At 43.9% G+C, this 19,637-nt stretch overlaps 1 protein-coding gene across 6 annotated transcripts in view; it reads right to left on the bottom strand.

Moving 5' to 3' along the window:
* LOC124005541 (ubiquitin carboxyl-terminal hydrolase 2-like) overlaps positions 1-16,418 on the bottom strand; it is a 28,181-nt gene extending 11,763 nt beyond the window's left edge. The window contains exons 1-4 of one of the 6 annotated variants that reach the window (XM_046314911.1): positions 16,154-16,418; positions 14,105-14,222; positions 10,087-10,259; positions 8,121-8,917 (exon numbers count right to left, since the gene is read on the bottom strand). In XM_046314911.1, coding sequence (XP_046170867.1) covers positions 8,121-8,873 — 753 coding nt within the window. In that variant the 5' untranslated portion in view covers positions 8,874-8,917; positions 10,087-10,259; positions 14,105-14,222; positions 16,154-16,418. Of the gene's footprint in view, positions 1-8,120; positions 8,918-10,086; positions 10,260-14,104; positions 14,223-14,531; positions 15,084-15,132; positions 15,223-16,153 lie in introns of those variants that run through there. The other 5 variants (XM_046314912.1, XM_046314908.1, XM_046314913.1 and 2 more) reach the window with 5 other exon arrangements.
* Between the last annotated feature and the right edge of the window lie 3,219 nt (positions 16,419-19,637).

Here is a 19,637-nt window from a genome sequence, read left to right as displayed (position 1 = left end):
CATCGCTGGCTGTGACGTGACTCCTGCTCAACTGAGCTAAATTGTACTAGACTAACCTAATGAAACGCCACGAGCATTGCGTCTACGACGCTTGCACGTTTCTGTAATTGTAATTGTATGTGTCGTCCACATCTAAATTCTCTTTATGGTGTCTAGATCTGTAAGTTGTTATGTCGGATATTTGTCTGAAACATTGTCCCCCCCCCTACTACTGCTGCTGTTTTGTTTGGACCAGGTCTCTCTTGAAAAATGTATTTGATCTCAATGAAACTAAACTGGATAAATAATGGTTCAATCAAATATTTGTTTTTAGAACAAAAACTCAAAATAGATTTGATCTCAATGAGACTAACCTGGATAAAGGCTCAATCAAATATTTTAGTTTCATAACAAAACATCAATAGGGCAGAAAGTCACATGTGAGTCAAGAGGGGAGGTATATTGTTGTACTTACTGTTTCATTGAAGTGATGTGTAGGCTAAATGGTAAAGAGAGAGGGCAGTCCCCAGCTCAGTCTTGTGACCTAGCACGTGTACACAACAAACAGCCAAGGAACACATTCCATTATTTACCAGGCTGAGTGTGTGTGTGTGTGTGTGTGTGTGTGTGTGTGTGTGTGTGTGTGTGTGTGTGTGTGTGTGTGTGTGTGTGTGTGTGTGTGTGTGTGTGTGTGTGTGTGTGTGTGTGTGTGTAACAATCCCACCTTCAGGGGAGACGGAAGAAAACACAGAGCCTAAAGCAAACTACAAAATCCGATAAAGAAATCCATTTTTGTATTTTGTCTTCTGAGCTAAAGACCTGGTTGAACATCTGCCAACTACATTTCCTAGATAAAGGGCATATCAAGGAGACTCATTTGTTCAAACAAACGCCCAAATTGGTTAGCACAACCAAAAGGAAAGTAAATCCCGTAGTTCAGCATAAAGCTAGGCTGGGATACATTTCACAGTTTTGAAACTCGGCTAAATGCAACAATCACTCAAGTACAGCACACAACATTAATGAAAAGGACTTTCTGTTTCTGTTGATATTTAGGCTACTCATCATTCTACGGGCACCGATTGTAACGGAACAGAGGAATACGTTCTGAACGGTCATCGTTGCACTTAAAATCCCTTCATCACAAAAGGCCTGCTTGTTCTCAGTGCCAACTAGAGTACAGATACAGTTTGGCAACGTACTGAACTGTTTCGAATCCACTCCCCAATCAAATTCAGCAGGTCACCCGACTGGCGTTACATTTTCATCAAAGCGTTATACTACTGTAGCCGACTGAACAAGGTGGCAGATATGCAACAAACATACTGTTGATTCCGCACGAGTCTAGACAGGATAAAGCAACCAAGAAACAAACGCCAGAGTTGCGGACACATAATGGGAAGCCTGGGGTCCCATCAGACAGGAGTTGTATAACGGTTCTGAAAGTGTGTTTAATACCCGTTGTAATTACCCGGCCACTAATTCAGCCCCCCAAACAAAACCCCTCCTAGCCCTCTGAGTTAAAGAGAAAAAGGTTATAAAACACAGTAGGCCTATGTAACTAAAACGTAGCGCTAAGGGTGATAGCCTAGCTTTAGGCCACTTCTCTAACTGATCTAACCCTTTTGCACGGGGTGGGCCTACTTTTGAAATCACTTTTTTTTCTTAATTGAACTGATTCCATTGTAAAATCCCAGGTTTGTCCACCCCAGACTACAGCACAGTATGAAGACAGAACAGTAGGCTGTGCATGAAGGCAGCACTACACAGCGCTATTATTACTGTGTCCAGGACTGTGCCAGCCAGCTCGTCCCGGGGTAAAGAGATAGGATGATGGAGTTGACTTTATTGCCAGGGCTACTTCTAGGGCCACTGCCACAAGGTAGTTTAGAGTTAGACGCCACCACACTAGTGAGCTGGCGTGGAACACGAGTTAATTTGGGTTCGGGAAAATAACGGAGCTATTTTTCTCAGTGCCACTTCTAATGTCGATGCCATTGTTCGTTGTAACTAGGAGCTGTGTATTGGGGTCGTATTCATTATGCTCCAAATGGAAGAAAACTAACTGAATTAGGGAGGGAGTACCTGAACTTGACCGATAAGAAAAGCTCATTTTCGTTTCCCGTTGCAGAGCATTTTGCTACAGTGTGCCTTAATGAATACAACCCAGAGCACTGGGTAGTGTGCAACAGCTGGCAGCACTGAGCTTTAGGATTAAACCGTTTGCCTGGCCGTGCCTGGCTGGATGACCTAAAATGGCATGACGTGAGTTCAGGATGGCGTCACAAAAGCCTTTAGACTAACTGGGCATTTCCTTCACAATGTTTTCCCATGGTTCGTCGGTCAGTCAGCTTTGTGATGATGAACACAAATCCTATGCAGTAGGCCTATATGGATCGACTCCCAAGGACACGCAGTATAATAGGCACTGAGGCCTATTTTCAATGCAGCTTGCTAGTCACAGGCAGTGACACCCAATCACATGTCATCCTACCCACCTCAGATTCTCTTAATTAGGAACGGTTTCAGTTGACGAGGAACGGTCCCAGTCTAACACATGAAGTGTACCTTTGAATCAGTATCTGTGAAGGATCTCGTTGTTACTCTGAGTCTGGACCCTGATCTCTCTTTTGACTAACGAAATAAAAATATTTCAAGACCAGCTTTTTCCCCCATCTCGGTAACGTTGCAAAAATCAGAAACTTTATCCCAAAAATGATGCAGAAAAACTAATCCACGCTTTTGCCACTTCAAGATTAGATTAACGCAATGCTCTACTCTCCGGCTACCTGGATAAGGTGCCAAATAAACTTCAGCTAGTGCAAAACACGGCTGTTAGAATCATGCAGTATTATTCCAGTGCTAGCCTCTCTGCCGTCTTCCTGTGAAGGCTAGGGCTGATTTCAAGGTTTGACTGTTAACCTACAAAGCATTGCATGGACTTGCTTGTACCGTATGCTACAGTCAATAAGATTCCTTATTGTTCCTAGAATTTCTAAGCAAACAGCTGGTGGCAGGGCTTTCTCCTTTAGAGCTCCTCTTTTATGGAATGGTCTGCCGATCCATGTGAGAGACGCAGTCTCAGTCTTTACTGAAGACTCATCTTATCTCTTCAGTAGGCCCGATGATTGAGTATAGTCTGGGCCCAGGGGAGCGAAGGTGAATGGCAAGGCATTGGAGTGACGAACCACCCTACTCTCCATTGGGATTCTCTACCTCTGACCTTATTATGGGGGCGTGAGTCACTAGCTTGCTCGCGCTCTCCCATGCCATCCCTAGCAGAGTGCATCTCTTCATGCCAGGCCTTTCCCCGCTATACTCGACTCCCTTGGGTGGGTTGAGTTACTGACGTAACCGTCCTGTCCGGATTTGCGCTCCCTCAGGCTCATGCGCTGGGGGAGATCTTTGTGGGCTATACTCAGCCTTGTCTCAGGGTAGTAAGTAAATGGTCTGTTGATATCCCTTAAAGGGCGACTGCACTTGGTGATTTTGCCTCTTTTTAGACGTGGTTCATTAAGAAATGCTAGTGGCCCTGACTGAATTCAAACGTGAGTTTGTTTCGGGGTGTGGTTTGATGTGTGTGTGTGTGTGTTTGCAGGTGGGAAGAGTTAACCAAATTATTTGTGATAAGCCAATTAGCTTCAGCCGGCTGGTGTGCAACCGTGGCAAAGTTGGTTTGATTTTGGATAGTCTATCTCTGGGCTAGTTAGGGACCACCAATAAATTACACAACATAAATGAGACAATATTTTCAGATTGCACACCTTTTATTTTTTTCATTAAATGCTTTTAATATATGTATATGAATTTCTACAATTTATCATTGGTTTGAGGTTTTTAAGTCATTGAAATTTGGAGCTATTGGAATTTTAACATATTGTCCCATGTATATAGTGCAATTTACCAATGGTCCTAATTAGCCCCATAGGCAGCTGCAGTCCGAATTGATGATTACTTGTGTGCTGCCAGCTGAGGGTAGATGGGCGGAATTGAAACAAACACAACCTTCATTTACATTGTGATGCAGTCACGACCACAATTCTCACAAAACTCTATTATCCTATTTTCACTTTGTAGTCAATTTTGACAGTAGAATAAATGTTTCTGACTCACATCGATGCCACATAGGCTGTATTCTAAATGAGAAGTTGTTTTTTAGGGCCAGTTGCTCTTTAAGTGGTGTGGAGGCTGTGATTTTGCAAAGTGGGTGGGGTTCATATCGGCATTTTTTGCCCCGTCCAGGGGTAACTTTGAACAGGGCTACGGTGTCCTCCGACGATTAGCACCCCTGTTTTCAATACTCTAGCACCTTCTTCCTTGCAAGGATAACGACACTGAGCCTTTTTCTAAAATGTTTTATGAGATTGAAAGAACACACTGGGAAGGATCTTAGACCATTCTTCCATACATAATCTTTCCTGATCCTTGATATCCTTCGTCAGCGCTTATGGACTGCCCTCTTCAATTCAAACCACAGGTTTTCAATGCAGTTCAAGTCAGGAAACCGAGACGGCCATTGCAAAATGTCGATTTTGTGGTCTATACATTGTTGTTGTTGTTGTGGAATTTGATGTGTGCTTGGGGTTATTGTCTTGCTGGAAGGTCCACTTGTGGCCAAGTTTCAGCCTCCTGGCAGAGGCAACCAGGTTTTTGGCTAAAATGTCCTGGTACTGGGTAAAGTTCATGATGTTATTGACCTTAACAAGAGAAAAGGACTTTAAAAAATACATTTGATTGATTGATTGGTATCATTAGCTAGGTTTCCCTTTACTTGGCAACAGATTTTCATGTGAATATAAAACATTTTCCCACAAGAGACGTTTCCATCCAACTGTGCGTGATGACGTAGTGCACATGAAAATAACTTTTGCAGTTAAGATCTCATGTACTAAATAAAAAATGCACCGCGTTTTCAACTCTACCGATGGTTTTGTCACAAAAACGGTTGCGTTATACTGGTCTTGGCACCTGCTCTCTAGCCAGCAGCTTGCAGATACAATGTGGGTAGGCTTCAACTATGACAGACAAAACGAGAAGAAAAAAACTAGAAAATCACATTGTGATTATGGTGGAAATTATGGTGGAAAGTAAGATTTTGAATAACAAAAGATTATCACTGATAATGACAGATAATCACTGATAAGAGCGAGACCATTTGTATTTGTCAAACGGCAGCCAAGCATCAATCATCATGTCACCAGAATAAGACTCTCGATATTTACTGGAAAGAAGCATCATGCTCATCACCATTCACTTTCACCACCCTGTGAAGATCTACAAAAAAGTTCATCTGTAGCCTAATAAACTACATGCTTTCCCAAATCGTAGTGGGAGGAACACACAACATGCCATCGCGTAACTCCAGGTTTACTTTGACATGGTGCTTATTATATCAATATTTGCGCATAAAGGTGTGTCCACCTTAATTTCTCACATAATTAATTTTCCCTGACAAAAAGATCCCACCATGTCGGGAGAACAAATTGTTCATCGACAATTATGAAACTGTAGCGAAATGTCCTGTTTCCATCCGCACTGTTGTGACTTTTTCCATGCGTCAGGCAATTCATAAATGGAAACCTCGTTAAGGAAAGCAGCTACGCCAGTTGTCTTCTGGTGCTTGTGTCAAACACAACAGCTTGTTTATCAATGAGAGAGAGGTGAATAATCAGATGTCTTCGAGAGAAAAATCACGTCTTCCTAGAACGATCAATACCACAGCGTACTTGACCTACACAACCTCCTTTCTCCCATCCTGACCTTCCGTCACTCAGCCTGGGAGAGAGCTGCTCTGATGAGAAGCTGCTGGTCCGACTGGTTTCTCCGAGGCATGACCCAACACGTTCCTCAAAACATGACCCCATAAAAACTCCTCCGGATCCATACCCGAGAACAAAGGCTTTCTTTGCACCACGTGGAGTGGATGAGCTGACAAACCGTTGTGACTCAGCCCACAGGGATGCCTGACAGTCGGGACGAAGATTCAACGCAGATGTTTATTTATAATAACCTTTATTTAACCAGGAAAGACCATTGCGGTTAGAAACCTCTTTTTGCAAGAGTAAGATTGAGTTGAGCCCCTATCTCCTAAATCAACCCCCCCCCATAAAGCGCAATCACAGTTCTCAGACAAATTTGGCACACATAGTCCTTACTTCACCTGCTCTGGGCACCTGCCTACTCTCCTGTCATGGTAAGGGGATTTACTGTATAAACTCCCTGCTCTAAACCGGTCCGGGTGGAACATTATACCAATTAGGAAGGATAATTAAAATGACTTGATGAGAACATTCGAGCCCAGGGCTCAGGAAATTCTCTCGTGACTTTAAGAGAAAAATCTCAAACTCTTGGCCCCAATAGGCAATCCAGTTCCACTGTTCCACGTACAGGAGAGTGAATGGTGAATGGTGACTGTTAATTACAGAGAACATTCCGTACCACTTGCGAGTGGCTTCGGTAATTCAGAGATGGTGGGAAGCAACGGTTAGCCTCGTTGCATCCTTCACTGAAGAGTTTCATTACAGTGCATCAACAGCCTCTTTGCCTGCCGGATGCTGATCGTGATAGATGTTGCGAAAGCAGCTCCACACCAACAACAAAACAGCCTTGTCAAAGAGATCGGCTTGCCCGGTTGTGAAACAAATGTCCTCCTACTTCTCCTTCCCACAGTGGTCAGTAATCAGGGCTAATCCCGTAAGTGGGTTCATTCACACTCCGCTCTCTAAGGAGAGGGAGAGGAGGATAGCCAGGCCAGCCACTCCCCCAGATGTCATTACTCTCCATGCGTCACAGAGGGAACACAAGGAGTCTAGTCAACGGTACACCTGCCTCTCTGACAGTCAGTATGCAGGTTTCCACTGACCCAGGTTTATTCAACAAAAGCAATGTCGGGGGAAAAAAATCCATTCCACAGGGGTGTATTTTTCTTTTGTCTACCTTTCTTTATTTTTGACCAATTTCTCAGAAAAAAATGATGATTCCTAAATACTTTTGAAGGTACGCAGGGCATGTGATGTAATCATGTAACTATAAGCTCCGGTCCGCATGTGTTTCTTTGCAGGGCAATGATTGTCCTGACTGTCAAGGCCTGAATTGCTTCGCCTTGTTTTTCTGGTTGCCTGGCAAGTTTCACCATTCAACTATTTCGGATATACAGGAGTGCCAGTTTCACTGTGACATGGACCATGGCAATACGTTGGCACATGAGAATTATTAGAATATGGCAAATATTTGTAAATGACTGCATTCTATCCATGCTGGCTTTCGCGGTCTACCTGAGACATGATAGGTGGGATGGCATACTGGCTGTCGCCAATTTATTAATGCTCAATTAGCCTAAAATGGGTCATTTGTGGTTGTTTGTGTGACATCATTACACAAGATAGTTAAATGGACACGCACCCAAGCAGGCAATTGTCGCATCTATTTTCTATGCCCACTTTCTAAATGTCAACAAAAGAAATCAATGGACAAGTTCATTGAAACATATATAGTGAGTGACACACAGACAGACGCACAGCCTCTTTGTCTAGCCTGGTCCCAGGGCTTTGCCAACCCATATGGTCATTGTCACATCAAACATGCAGGAACCATAGGAGTTGGCAATGCAGCACAAACAGATCTGGGACCAGGCTATAGCTACGGCCTCACTGAGGAATTTCCTGATTCATCATCATAGGGAGAAAAACATTCTGAGCATTTCTGAAGACCTTATGGGAGCTATGGCAACAGGCATGTTTACAATCTTACATTCAGGGGCATGGAGATTTCTTTCAGCATGTTGTCTCTGTAAGATGAATTTCCTTTTTTCTGGAAAATAGACCTAATATAGATAGCTGACATGGCTGCATTTTATACATCAATACTGTATGAATGAATGAATACTGAAACAATTGTCTAAGACCTACTTTATACTGTGCAGTGACTGACAGTGTTCCCATCATATGCGCCTATTGTTGCCCTAGGCCAGTGAGTGACTGTGTTCCTCAACACAGGACCTTAGTACTGTACAGTAACAGTGCAGAGCAGCTGTACTGACCATGAGCCCCCCCACATGGTGGCAGTCTGTCATGTCAGTGGCCTGAGATCTAAATCGGAGAACACAGCAAAAAGTTAAGCAAACAGAAGAACACTGGTCTTACCGGGGAGTCCCTGGTGGGGGAGCTGGGTCGTCCGTTGCTGCTGTCGCTCCTCTCGTAGGAGGAGGTGAAGCGGCTACCACCACCGCTCTTCAGGCTGCTGCTGCTCAAGGCCTCCTGCGTGGCGCTGTGGGACAGGCCATAGCTGGAGCTCTGCAGGCTGCTGTTGTAGGAGTCGGCCACATCGCTGGCCCTGCTCCGGTAACCCCTCAGGGCGCTCGAGGAGGAGGAGGAGGAAGGGGACGTGGGCTCGTTGAGGCCCAGGGACGACAGGTCCCGCGTCAGGTCACTCTGGCTCGACGACCTCCGGCGGCTGAGGGAGATGCTGGATGCGCCAGGCGACGAGGAGAGGTAGCTGGAGCGGCTGGGCGTGGTGGACGAGGAGTAGCTGCTGTAGCCAGTGTAACCGGAGCCGCCGCTCAGGCCCGACGAGCCATAGGTCTTCACCGGGGTGCGGCTCAGGCTCTCGCTGCGCCGGCTGCTGCTACTCAGGAGGTCAGTGCGGGGGATGGGCCGGCCCCGGTCGAGCTCCAAGGAGGTGCTGTAGTTGCGGGCGCGGCTGGCGGCGCTGCTCAGGTAGCTGGAGGAGGAGTAGCCAGAGGAGGAGGCAGCGTTGCTCCTGTAGGAGGGCAGCCTGTCCCGGTCGGAGGTGTAGGAGCTGAGGGAGGATGGCGTCAGGGAGGAGCCATAGGAGCTATAGGTACTGGTATAGGAGGAGCCGGTGTAGCGCTTGGCGGTGGTGGAGACGCGAGACATGCTGGATTCTCAGCCACGGGTGATGCGGTGGAAGACCGCATCGACTGCAAGACAAGAGAGAGAGAGCAGAAATCAGTGTGTTTCTATCTTCAGACTGTGAGCCGGAACAACTTGATTTCCAAAAAGGAAAACTTATTCAGCAACATTTGAATCTTCATAAGCACTAAATGAAATTGTATATTTTATATCAGATCGGCTTCATCTTAGTTTTATGGGTTAGTCTCATCTGATCACGAAACAGGAAGGATGCCATAGGTCACTAGGTCAAAGTCCAACTCTTTACATATAGGTGCACTATTTATCAACAGGCTGAATATAGAATGGCTCATTGCTCGAGACTGAGGTTTTACTCATGTACAGGATGCAGATCTTCGACAAGCAACGGCATGTGACCCTCCTTGGAACACATTACACAATATCAGCTGTGTCATCAGTATTCAAACTGAAGTAGCACACTGAAACACTGCTCACGCAACCAACTGGAAAGTCATGCTTGGTAATGTGATGTACTGTCGTAGCGATGGGTTGCAGAGCACAACGTTGTGGCCGGCTGAATGCACCCCTGGGCATCCTGTAACAGGAGAGTCCCCGTCAACGAAGCACCGAATGTTTCTGGTGGCACAGTCTGTTCCCGAGGAGAGACAGGGCTCTTGTTCACAAGGCAGTGCAGCATCTGAATAAATAAAAGTATCTGGTGTTGTCGATCCGTGTTGGGTTCAGTGGGGGAAGCTCCTGTTTCTTTAATCTCTCTCTCTCTCGCTCTCTCTCTCTCTGTCTCTCTCTCTCCTCCTCTCTCTCTCTCATTCCAGGCAACAGGGGCATCAATAATTCAGCATATGGATCTGGAGTAGGCAGAGCACTGAAGTCAGGCAAAGACATACAGCTCTGTGCAACTAGCTAGACCCAGCCGGGCTGCTCAGGCTCTAGCACTACTGCTAGGTTAGCTTAGCAAGGCCATGCCCAACCGAGCCTTGCTTAGGCTCTCACCAAAACCCCCCAGTGGATATGTGGGTATAACTGGCCTACCATTTCGCCATGTATCCTGCGCAAAGATGGCTGGACTGTAAAAGGAACACCACTGTAAACATGGGCCAGTACCTCAAGTCTGCCTCACTATTGTTTTGTTCATCTCTTTTCTTCCCCCCCCCGTCTCTAAATAAAACAGCAGTACTATGACAAATCCTAGATCCCGGACTAGGTTGACATACTGTACCTTGTTGGTGGCTCTCTGTTCTCCCTGGGATTCAGGTTCGAAAGTCAACCTCTCTTCGTGTGTTGTTGAAATAGGCAACCCTGATCTAACGGTTGTCCACGTGAGCAGACCTGGCATGTGGCGACAGGCCGCCTACAGGAGGGTCAGAATCCACTTTGGCCACGTAGAAATGTCTTCAAATACAAAGAGAACGGGGGGTAACAAACACAGAGCACTACCTCCACCACACGACCAAATAACAGTGACAGTGCCAATTTGCACTGCAAGGCAAATCTGGACTTGTCTATTTGAATAATAACCAGAGAGAGTGATTGTACTTGTGACCCCTGGCAACTACTTCCACACATTCCTAATTGCCCTCCCTATTAACATACACAACATCATTTAGGCTACTGCAGGTGTCTCGTCCAATAAATGAGGGCCCTGACTTGAGGCAAGTTCAGGCGTGCCTGGCGGCCACTTGAAGAGAGTCGCAAACAACATCCATCCATGGGGAGTACAGCCTAAATGGACATGACGGCAGCACAGCACTATTACGTTATTCACTTCTGAAACCAGAAAACACACAAATCTGCTGGTTGCCCTGCATCTCAGCATCCCCAAAGGCTCTACTAAACGGTGGTTTCCATGACTACACGGCAACAAGCATCATTTGACCGCCACACAATCTGTGTCAAAGCAGGTGTTGCACTGATCCCATTGACTTCCTGATTCCCTTGCCCTGATTCCCTATAAGGTCCATCTAGCTATAGCCTAGGGCCCAGTAGATGAGCATACAGAATAGGCAGATCGCCTTTTTAATCTATAGGCCTAATCCAAGTTTATTCCCCAAAGACGATATATTCCTGTTACCATCTTTACCTGGAAAATCCAGTAATTCCCAAGCAGGTGTAGGCTATATAATTGAATAGGGTCTACACCCTGAAACCTCACACTGAGCCACTCTTTCACACATTCGGTCCATCCCTACTTCTCCCACTGATGACAGTGTAACTGTGTTATTCTGATCTCTCAGCCTAACAGGGGTTATAGAATGTGTGACGACGCAGGAACGCTCTGTTACACCCAGCGTGACATTGCATGTTAGAATGTCAGATCAGTGTGGACTCTCTGTGGAGGGCTGGGAGGCGAGGCAGGTGAAAAGTGTTGTGCTAACGCAAATTGTGGGTTCTGTGGACAGGGCGGTACCTAGCACTGCCTACCGCAGGTCTGTAGAGGGTTTCAAAATGCTCATGCTCTCATAGCGAAGTAGATCGCCTGACACTTTCAAAACAGTCACAAGGCCTGCGCCTCAACTGAAACAAGTGAAAAAGTCCAGTAGCCGAGTCTGACAGAGAGGGATCAAGACGGGCCACCATAACAGGACAGTGTGGCACAGTAACTCAAACAAGCTAGCTTGCTAGCAATATAATGCTCCTCACCTACTAGCCTATATTACTATCTACCTTAGCTATGGCACGTCACCGATTTAGATACTGACAGTCTACCGTGTGTTTTTTTACCTCCTAAAATGCACAATCCATGTGAATCTGTGCCATAACAACATATAATCATATTTAAACTCAGCAAAAAAAGAAACGTCCTCCCACTGTCAACTGTGTTTATTTTCGGCAAACTTAACATGTGTAAATATTTGTATGAACATAACAAGATTCAACAACTGAGACATAAACTGAACAAGTTCCACAGTCATGTGACTAACAGAAATGATATAATGTGTCCCTGAACAAAGGTGGGGAGGGGGGTTCAAATCTAAAGTAACAGTCAGTATCTGGTGTGGCCACCAGCTGCATTAAGTACTGTAGTGCATCTCCTCCTCATGGACTGCACCAGATTTGCCAGTTCTTGCTGTGAGATGTTACCCCACTCTTCCACCAACCTGCAAGTTCACTGACATTTCTGGGGGGAATGGCCCTAGCCCTCAACCTCCGATCCAACAGGTCCCATAATTGCTCAATGGGATTGAGATCCGGGCTCTTCGTTGGCCATGGCAGAACACTGACATCTCTGTCTTGCAGGAAATCATGCACAGAACGAGCAGTACGGCCCCATTTCTTCAGGGACACATTATATCATTTCTGTTCGTCACATTTCTGTGGAACTTGTTCAGTTTATGTCTCAGTTGTTGAATCTTGTATGGTTCATACAAATATTTACACATGTTAAATTTGCTGAAAATAAACGCAGTTGACAGTGAGAGGACGTTTCTTTTTTTGCTGAGTTCCTATAAGGTCACCAAATTCTCATAGGAATACTGTTAGAAATCAGTGCACGTAATGTACCTTGTTGGTTGGTTCTTAGGGGGAGCTATATTTACCCTGAAATGTGAGCAGATAAAGAGACTCGTGTCTGTGAGGGCTGCACTGACGCCAAAGACCTAACTCGGCCCAACGGCAATCGCACCAAACTGTCCACGAGACTACATCAGAACGCAATGCACAAAAAAAACTATGTTGATTCAACGTACAATTGCAAGGAAAAAAACCAGCTGCAATAGGATTGTGAGTTTGTTCAACATTTGGGCATATAGCTTGAACCAACTTACATTCTGAATTTGAATTGTATGTACATTTTAGCTTGAGCAAACATACAATTCAACATAATATCCAACAATTGGAGCTTTTAATCACCTGCATTTAGAATGACTGCCAGGGTAGGGAATACTGATTATTGAGACTACCTAGGTCAAATTACTGACAGATTCAATTCGTTTATATAAATGTATGATATTTATGTTTGTGTTGCATAATATTATTCAACCAATCAATGTACATGCAAAAATACAGGCATTGAAATAAACAATTCTGAAAAGCAACCTGCAATAGAGCATGATGGGAAATATGATAATGATGGTTATGGCTTTGAGTAATTTTAATAAAACATACATTTGTAATTTTACTCAACAAGCTTGTTCAAATTCAGCTCACTTCAAGCTGAGTTTGTTGATTCGAAGTAAAATTGTAAGGCAACCAGATGCACTAGCATTGTGAGTTTGCTAAACATTTGGGCATATAGCCAAGCTGAACCAACATACCTTCCAAAGATGAATTTGTCATTTGACTCAACACGTTTTTATACATTGACCTCACTGTGAGCAAACGTTCACACATTAGCTCCATTTCCTGTCCTTTCGGAAGTCTACCCAACTCACAGAATAATGCTGATTGAGCAAATTGGTTAAGTTGGCTTTTTTACAGTGTACCATCCGCTTGTAAAGATTCTACTCTGATATCAGCTGAGAGATAGGCCTATTTAGTTATATCAACCCTTTTCTTCTCTTTGTACCTCCGATGAGAGCATTAGCTAAAAGTGACCCACCAAAAGGGCAATATGTGTGTGTGATTGATGCTCCAATCTCTGCTGTAAGTGAATTCATTCCTTATTCATTTATTCATTGGCCTAAAGATCAGCTCAATTAGACATCATTACTATTTTAAACACCATCAATCTGAGTTCTGTGCCACTGTGTAAAATGTTGTTCTGTACTGAATACTTATAGGAAAAGAGTCAACTCAAACGTTGTGTCTCCTTTAAAGCGGTAATCAGCAGTAGAAGCAATAACATAGTGTCTTCGCCACTCCTGTTTTGACAAAAAGCTGAGAAGTGGGGTTGGTTCATAGACAAAGCTATGAATGCAAGGTGTGACCACCAATAATATCAAAATGATAGTTTTAACCATGTTTTGGGGCTATATACTGTTTGTTTACATTTAATTTGTTGTTTGGCTTCCGGGTTAAGCGAGCAGTGTGGCTTGGCAGGCTTGTGTTTTGGAGGTTGAGAGCCATGTGTCCTTCTCCTCTCCTGAGTCCGTAAGGGAGTTGCAGCGATGGGACAAAGTTGCAGCGAATAATAATCATTGTTATAAGTAAAAAAAAAAATGGATATAGCAACTGCCTCACTGCATCCTTTGAACATGTTTTCAGTACCAATCAGTCCTTAAGAAAGTATTGCCTTTCATCACATTTGTGAGATGCATGCTGATTGCTGACAGCGTGTGTATTTGTTCATTTATGATTACCTGCTGTGTACAGAGCGGTGTCTCTCAGTCCCCGCAGGCAGCGATAGAGCGGAGCCCGCTCATCCTAATGTACCTCACAGACACATTCACAGTCACAGGGACTTCTCACTGATCAGACCTGTGGGGAGACAGAGAGACAATCCAATGAGAGACACACATCACATAGCCATGCGGACATTACCTGGGCGAAAATGACTAAGGTAATGGATTTGCAGTCTAGCTAATGTGGACTTTGTTGGATACCACTGCATTGAGGCTAGCAGATCGATATTGAGCCATTAGAACATGAATTTGATAACATTACTGATTTGATCATGTCCAATTATCCTCGTCAATATACACAGAATTCAATGAATTGCATTAAAACAACACTGCTCTATGACTGCTTTAGGGGAGGAGCAAAACATCCCATAACAAAACAATCTACCGTAAGCCGAAAGTGACCTAGGCTACATCTCATGCCTCCTCATCAACTGCATCACTTGACAGGCACAGAAATAGGTCCAAGTGATCTTTCACCACAGGCCTCCAGTCAACAAGTTCTCAGTATTTTAGGTTCAGCTATAATACTAAAAAAATGCATAATGACTGTAGACTATTCTTCAGTGCTTGTTGTCAAATCCACAAAAATGATCTTCCTTGAAAATATGGTTTCAGGAAAAAAAGATTTTGCCTTCCTATTTAAAGTCCTGTTTCAGACATTCTGTACTTGTTGAGTAGTTGAATAATGCAGAACTTGCATCCCATTATGGTCCAAACACACCATACCAACAGACCTGTGTCCCCACAACACTGGCACAGCCAGAGTTCAAGGAATAGGTCTCGTTCAACAGCCAACAGAAAATTGCCAATGAATAAATAGGTCTCAAGATGATTTTCGGAGAAACAATATCCCTTGTCTCTTCAACAAAACAAAAGATGGATAAGCAAAACGAACAAACAGTAGGCCTCGGCTACCAACAGGCAAAATAACAGAAAGGTACCCATATAAAAAGGGAAACAAAGTGCAAATTGGTGAAGAGGCTCACCGGTGGCGTATCAAGCGGGCAGGCAGGGTAGGGTGCTGCATAAAGAGGCTGTGGGGAGCCAGGGAGGGATTGTATGAGCACAGCCGATCCAGAATGCCAGAGATCAAGTTACAGTGACGGTAAATATAGCAGTTGCCTATGACCTCCACAGGTCACTCAACACTCATTGGCATTCCAATTTGCTCTTAAAGGATTAGCATTAAGGTTTTTTATAGGCCACGAATAGGCCACGCTGTGTAGGCCAGCAGCAACCACTGGGATGTGCTCTCTCTGTTATCTAAAGGGGTTTTCATTGTAAACCTTCAAGGAATGGAAGTCAGGGAAATGTCCAGTTTCATCCAAAAGTGGAAAAATACTAATTTACACATTGATTATCAACAACTAACCATGGCTAGTTTATATTAAAAATATAAAAATATAAATTATATTAATATTATAACGGGTGTATGACACCAAACAGGAAGCTATTGTCATAACTTGTGTTAGGACTGTTTTAAGAATGGGGGTAGTTCTTCCGCAATATTATACTGTCCGGTTTGAAATGCATATCACATAATGGATAGTTGAGTGATGAAAACTGAAACCCTGGGCTGATGAGCTACTTTGAGTGCAGGGAAGGGCGTGGGTGTACTGTACGGGGGCACCGTTTATGGACTAACCGCCAATACACTAGGGGCTAGCAGCTCCCCGAGTTTCTATACCGCAGCAGTTGGCTAGAACCACATATCACTACCAGTCCCAGGGCAAGCAAGTTGGCTAGCTAGGCTAGCTAACGTGTTAGCAGAGTGTGCGCGCGAACGAGTCAGAGCGCGGGCGTGTATTTTTTTTATTACAAGGGACGGGTTTCTTTTTAGCTAAGCATCTGATTGTGACTCAAGACCACCGGTTTTTAGCTTAGCTGCATTCATACTACGAGATTGAAGCATACACATTTTAGATAAACTATCAGAGTGGCAAGAAATCAACTGTTCCAAGGTTTGCCTGCAGCCACTGGCCAGTGGCCACTGCATTCTTCACTCACCCCCAGTCTGAGATCATCCCGTCTGTTGTCAGTCCGACTGGCAGAGCGTCCCCAAAGTGGCTCCTAGCTGGCCTATCGGCGTCGTTAGACCGCAGTTTTGAATATCGGTATGCTGAACCGATAACATTTGACATAAAATAGCTATCACTGCCTTTGCATTTCAATAGTTTTTAGCTGACCAAGTAACAGACCTTTCTCTTTAACTGTGACGTTAGTTCAGCAAATAGCTGTCGTGGATTGGTTTATTCCTGTCCACGAACGTAAAAGCAGAGGACCGCCTCCCTCACGATCACCTTGGCGACGGATGTAAACAGCACACAGAGAAAAAGACCCTCACGCTAATTCAGGTCCACACACTCACGTTCACATCTGATCTGACATAGCCCACACAGCTGCTTGCAAAACAATTTTCTCTTTATCATAAATCCCATTGCGTCCGTGGGGTTCTAGACCCCACTCTGACTCTCTTTGCTTGCCTTTCCTTGATTGCTGTTCGTGGCCAAGACCACACACGGCTCGGAAAAAATAATCAAGATAAAACTCGACAATCCAGAAGAGGGCAGCGTTGTGTCATAATGAGAGCATGTTACGTCACAACAAAGATTTTCGAGTCTCTCTGGTCACATAACCACAGACATGTTCATAGATGTCATGGTTACCGATAAGCATAGTGGTTATGACATTTCAACATGTTAGATTTGGAATTCAGTAATACCACATAATATACACACACAACACCATTAAATATTGAAAAAATGTTTAATGCAAATGTTCAATGACAAACATTGAGCTTGGGCACCGCATCTCAATGCTAGAGGCATCACTACAGACACTATGGTTCAAATCCAGGCTGTATCACAACCGGCTGTGACTGGGAATCCCATAGGGCGTCATTGCAAATAAGAATTTGTTCTTAACTGACTTACCTAGGTAACATAAAAATAAAAATGAATTAAAAGGTGCATGTGTGTCCCTTGGTTATAAAGCCTTTAGTTTGTTTCACAGCTACCAAACCTGATAAGAATAATGTAGTTATTTGCAGTCTAGTTATTCACACTGCAGTGACCAATTGTCTTTTTTGGGGGGGAATTTAGGAGGGGGACCCAGATAATTCACATAATACAAATCATTAATATGAAATTGTGTCATTGAATGTTTTTTCACCTCTTATCAAAAGAAAGTTTTAGAAGCCAACATAATCTTTAACATTATCATAGCAGCACCTCTATAAGTCCCATGCCCTAAAGAAAATGTGCCACATTTATTTGGATTTACATTGTTGTTATGGATTTGAGCTGAAATGGGGCCATTTTCTTTGTCAATTCCATCAAGGCAATGGAAGCTAAGACAACTGGGACTGGCAACAATACCACAGACAACTACATAATAAGCCAGCTGTACAAAAAAATACAAAAAAGGAGACTGATAGCAATGACTGCATCGGTCTTCAACATCTCAGTCAAAGTAACAGTAGAATAATTGAATACTACACTGTAGAAAGAACACCGCTGTTTATTCTTGTATGGCATCTTTCTCTGCACAGGTGACTAATATGGAGTTCAGAGGAATTACATCAATCTGCTCATCTGCCATTTAAATTGCATTCAATCATACAAACTCATACAGCCATCACTGAATGATACATGTTCCATACTTATATTTATACCACACATATATATACCTTTTCTAAACATTTGCATGTACTGTAGTAAACACATTTGGACAGCGATGTTACATCCAGGAGGCAGACAATCAGAAAACAAGTCTCTATACTGGTTGAACTCATGGAACACACATATACCAGGTGTTTAGAATCATGCTAATTTCGATGTAGCTAGCTGCCCGGTTGACCTAGCCTGTAATGTGGCTGAAATTCTCAGATTCTTTTGCCACATTTAAACCATTCCCTTCAATACAACAGTAAGTGGTACATTACGTTACTATCCCTTTCTTCTTCCCACATTTTACACAATGATGAGAATACACAAGGTTAGGTTGAATAAGCAGAAGGATTCATACCTACAACAGAACAGCAGGAGATATATGTACTGTACCTGATTATTGTGGAGCTGCATAATGGCTTTATATGTAATTTACGGTTCAGGATAGGCACTAACCCACAACAGCGATAAATATTTGTACTACTCCGGAACAAATAACACATAAATGAAGTATAAAGCATTGGCTATTAAACCCAGACTAAAGTAAGGTGGTGACCTGGAATAGATGCTCAACAAATCCTTTACCCGAAAACATACTGATCATGAAAATAACTAGTGCATCAATTCAGTGTGTGCTGACACTACTAGGGAAAGCATCACACAAAAAAATAAATAAATATTATACATTAAAATGTAATTAAAATGACACATTTCTGCATTTCAAACATGTCAAACTCTAGCATCAAGTTGATAACTTGATTCAGAATCCTTAAATGTGCTATGTGGATGATGAAACGGAAATAAAAGGCATCACTGCAGTATGAACTGAATGAACGGGCTCAGAAGACTGTCGCATACCATTAGCCTATAGCGGATTCAATTTTCCTTTAATTACTGTACTGTGCCAGTCTCAATTCTGTCACATTGTTAGTAGTAGTGTCCACTGCTTACACTAAAACATTATTTCAGAAATCACAGGAAGCCATTACATCTAGGCATATGACATTATCTAAATGTACATTGAGCCATGGCTCCAGAATCAGATTAATGTTTTATTCCTTTATATTTGATTAAATCTTTATCCCTTTAGACAGTGCCACTCAATATTCACATTAATGCATTAGTGTGCCTGCCAGTGGGTGGGGTTATATCCTGCCTGGTTGGCTCTGTCTGGGGGTATAGTCGGACAGGGCCACAGTGTCTCCCGACCCCTCCTGTCTCAGCCTCCAGTAATTATGCTGCAATAGTTTATGTGTCTGGGGGCTAGGGTCAGTCTGTTATATCTGGAGTATTTCTCCTGTCTTATCTGGTGTCCTGTGTGAATTGAAGTCTGCTCTCTCTAATTCTCTCTCGGAGGACCTGAGCCCTAAGACCATGCCTCAGGACTACCTGGCCTGAAGACTCCTTGCTGTCTCCAGTCCACCTGGTTGTGCTGCTGCTCCAGTTTCAACTGTTCTGCCTGCGTCTATAGAACCCTGACCTGTTCACCGGACGTGCTACCTTGTCCCGGACGTGCTGTTTTTACCCCCTCTCTCTACCGCACCTGCTGTGTCTAACTCTGAATGATCGCCTATGAAAAGCCAACTCACATGTACTCCTGAGGTGCTGACCTGTTGCACCCTCGACAACCACGGTGATTATTATTATTTGACCTTGCTGGTCATCTATGAACAAGGACTGGCCACCCCTCAGACCCTGGTTCCTCTCTAGGTTTCTTCCTAGGTTCCTGCCTTTCTAGGGAGTTTTTCCTAGCCACCGTGCTTCTACACCTGCATTGCTTGCTGTTTGGGGTCTTAGGCTGGGTTTCTGTATAGCACTTTGTG

The sequence above is a fragment of the Oncorhynchus gorbuscha genome, linkage group LG19, assembly GCF_021184085.1.
Source record: "Oncorhynchus gorbuscha isolate QuinsamMale2020 ecotype Even-year linkage group LG19, OgorEven_v1.0, whole genome shotgun sequence".
NCBI lineage: Eukaryota > Metazoa > Chordata > Actinopteri > Salmoniformes > Salmonidae > Oncorhynchus > Oncorhynchus gorbuscha.
The sequence above is the reverse complement of the archived record's forward strand: the minus strand, read 5'-3'. Positions and strand labels throughout refer to the sequence as shown.